General features: G+C 45.2%; 1 protein-coding gene across 1 annotated transcript; it reads right to left on the bottom strand.

The window, feature by feature from the left end:
• Positions 1 to 245: 245 nt before the first annotated feature.
• On the bottom strand, positions 246 to 2,674 carry LOC308379354 (heparan sulfate glucosamine 3-O-sulfotransferase 3B1-like; the record flags this gene model as incomplete). Its single annotated transcript, XM_080856450.1, has 2 exons — positions 246 to 867; positions 2,253 to 2,674. The coding sequence occupies 2 exons, from the start codon at positions 2,672 to 2,674 to the stop codon at positions 246 to 248; spliced, it is 1,044 nt and encodes a 347-aa protein (XP_080712576.1).
• Positions 2,675 to 3,063: the final 389 nt, after the last annotated feature.

Below are 3,063 nucleotides of genomic sequence, written 5' to 3'. Positions count from 1 at the left end.
GCTCTGTATTTATTACATTAGAAAACAGACTGATCAGCGGGCCACATTTTTTTTTGTTTAATCATCCCATAACAGAGACCCTCCAGGAAACTTACTGTGAACCAGAGTGTTAATGAGTTTTGGCCGAGAAAGCAGTTCAAAGCAAACATCAGCAAAGATATGTGAATGGTAAAACAGTGCCCTCTGCTGGATACAAAAATACCAGTCCCTCTGCATGTCAGTGTTGCTTTCAGGCAAAGGACTTGTCACTGCCAACCAAAGTCTTTGCCCACCATTTCATAGAATCTAAGGTTATGGGGACGATAAAATACACTAAGCTTCCTAATGGCCTCTTGCTGGATCTGGGGGTGAGCTCTGCCTTTGGTGCTGCCCAAACAGTGTGGCTGACTACTTCCCTCCGGCTTCTTCAGGCACGGAAACCCCTTGGTCTGGTTGAAGTAGAAGTGCTTGTCCGTAACAATCCTCTCCAGGCCAAGGAAGTCCTGCACATGCGCCATCTCTCCCGCCGGGTCGGTCACCAGGCGTTCGCCGTGGACGAAGTACATCTGGGCTGCGGGGAAGTAGGCCAGCCAGCGCTCCAGGTGCTGGGCGTACAGCCCTATCCACAGTGGGCTCCACTGGGAGTTCACCTCCATGCCGGCACTCCCGTTCCTGAAGGACAGGCTCTCGAAGCTGGCCACACCGGGCGTTTTGGACACAATCTGGGCGTAGTCAGAGATGGCACGGGTGATAGGGTCCCGCACCACTACAATGAGCTTAACCTCATGAGACATGGAGTGGACACGGGCAGGGCTGTCTGCTGACACAAAGTACCTGGGCGTCTTCTCCATGACGATTTGCCCATCCAAGGCCTTAGGCATCAGGCTCCTACAAGACAGAAGGAAAAAAAATCTTGTTTTTAATCTTCATTGCATTTCCTTCTGAGGCAGCTTTTATGGGATGTATTGTGAGATTTACATTTCATCATGTAATCATAATAACAATTTCTCAAATGTGAATGTTTAGAATGTTTGGGACTGAGCTTTTCCTTTCCAACAGCACTCTTCTGGAATAGCTGAGTCTCTCAAATTAAATTGGTATGCATGTCTTCCACATTCATTTATCAAGTTTTCATTCAGAAGGACCAGCCACATTACTAATGCATTGAACAAGTGTTTCTACTTTGTTTCTTGAGCTCTCCTCTCCCTCTCTGCAATTCCTACTGCTAAGACATGGGCCAAATGAGTCTCTGTTTGAACATTATTCATGAGAACGTCACCTGACTTCATCTGGTCCAGTCTCTCACTGAATAAAATGTTCTATTCAAAAATGGAATTAAAAGCACAGTGGGCACTCCTCTCCTTTTAGTCAAGTGTGAGACACACACACACACACACTGAGTGGCCTACGCTCTGTCAGGACCAGAGAAGGCAAATTCACCCCTCCAATTCTGCCCAGAAGGAGGCGATGGAAGATAGGAATCTCAAAGAGCTGAAGTGAAAGGCAGAAGGAGAGCAAACATACACAGAAAGTCCATTAGTGAGCGCTCTCGGATATCCTCCAGAGACAAAAAGGGTCACTGGTGATGAGCACAGCCTTTGTGTGGCGCTGCCTGGCAGGCCGGCTATTTCCACTGCAGCCTTCTAGCTATAGGAGCAATTTGCTAGCCATTTTCAAAACCGTGTTCATTGGCTGTGATGCAATGAAAAGCCTGGAGCATTTTCTTTTCTGTTCTGCCTCTTTCAGCAGTCCATGCGATGCATTTTCCTCTGACAATGTGTTGCTGGCTGTCTCATTAGTGCATTGACGGGTGATGTTTCAGCTGTGGGGATAAGGTCTATGCATGTGTCAATAAGTAATAATAACTAAGGGCTTTACTTTAAGCTGAATCACACAAGCAGCTGACATTTTATTTAGTTAATCCATCCAGATGAATAAAATAAGGCCTCAGGAGAGATGAAGTAATTTTTCTTTATATCACTGCTGTCCTGTAAGCAACTGATTTGCTTTAATCAGTAGGCCTATTGAGATGGCTACCCTGGCTTGCTGTGTATTAGAGGTAAAACTGCTTTACTTGTTTGTAGTCTGAATGAAAGCCTCTTCTAAACGATTATATTTAAATATCCTTAAATTACATTGCTTAACATAATTTCTAGCCTATAAACATTGGGCAAAGTTGGTTAACCTATCATAAGTTTGCAAACGCAGTTGCCTGTGCAGAAATGAAATGTATGTTACAAAGTAGGAAAACAACCACACAGCTGAAAACGAACCTGTACCAATCTAATCCGCGGTTGTAGTGTCTGTCGAAAAAGTGGGGCTCCGAACCTGCAGCACGAACATCTGGGTGAAGTCGTAGGAACTCGAGCAGGGCGCGTGTCCCGCCCTTCTTCACGCCTATGATGAGGGCTTGGGGAAGGCGCTTGGTCGCTGTCCAGTCCGTTGCGATGGTGGACGTTGCATCTGGAGTACCTGAGCTATCGGTACGGCTGGCATTCGTGGGCATGTCATACGATGCATTCTTTTTGTGATAGAGCTGTGCGACTGCTAACGGATGAACGGAAGGCACTGCGTTCCAATACGATACGTGACCGGGATCTGAGAGAAGGGTGTACAGCGAGAGGCAAACCATTGCCAGAGAGAGTATGAAGAGAAGTTTCTTTGTGTCCAGCTGAAAACAACGTCCCTTTGCCATTCCTTGAAATCCATTCTTCAATGACAAAATCTACTCATTTCGAGATATATTAACTGATTAATAATAATAATAATCCTGTTTCTAGGATGATGGAGGCAATTCATTAAGATACTGACTAAACTATCTATCCAGTTAACATGAATAAAAGCATGCCACATTATCAAAAGACCAGACTTCCAATGAAGTTTTCATTGAAGTATTTTTTTTATGGTCGTTCCTGATGGTAGGGTTCCATCGGTGCATTTATCTCCGCCATATCCACCAAAGAGAGCGCGCGCGTGTTTGTGCGCATCTTTGATTGGAGGGGCAAGAAAGAGGCCGGGTTTATTTTGAATAAAATGAATAAACATTCATTATCAGTTTCGAAATGTTATCCTGGCCTACATACG

The sequence above is a fragment of the Sprattus sprattus genome, assembly GCF_963457725.1.
Source record: "Sprattus sprattus genome assembly, chromosome: 18".
Lineage (NCBI taxonomy): Eukaryota > Metazoa > Chordata > Actinopteri > Clupeiformes > Clupeidae > Sprattus > Sprattus sprattus.
The sequence above is the reverse complement of the archived record's forward strand: the minus strand, read 5'-3'. Positions and strand labels throughout refer to the sequence as shown.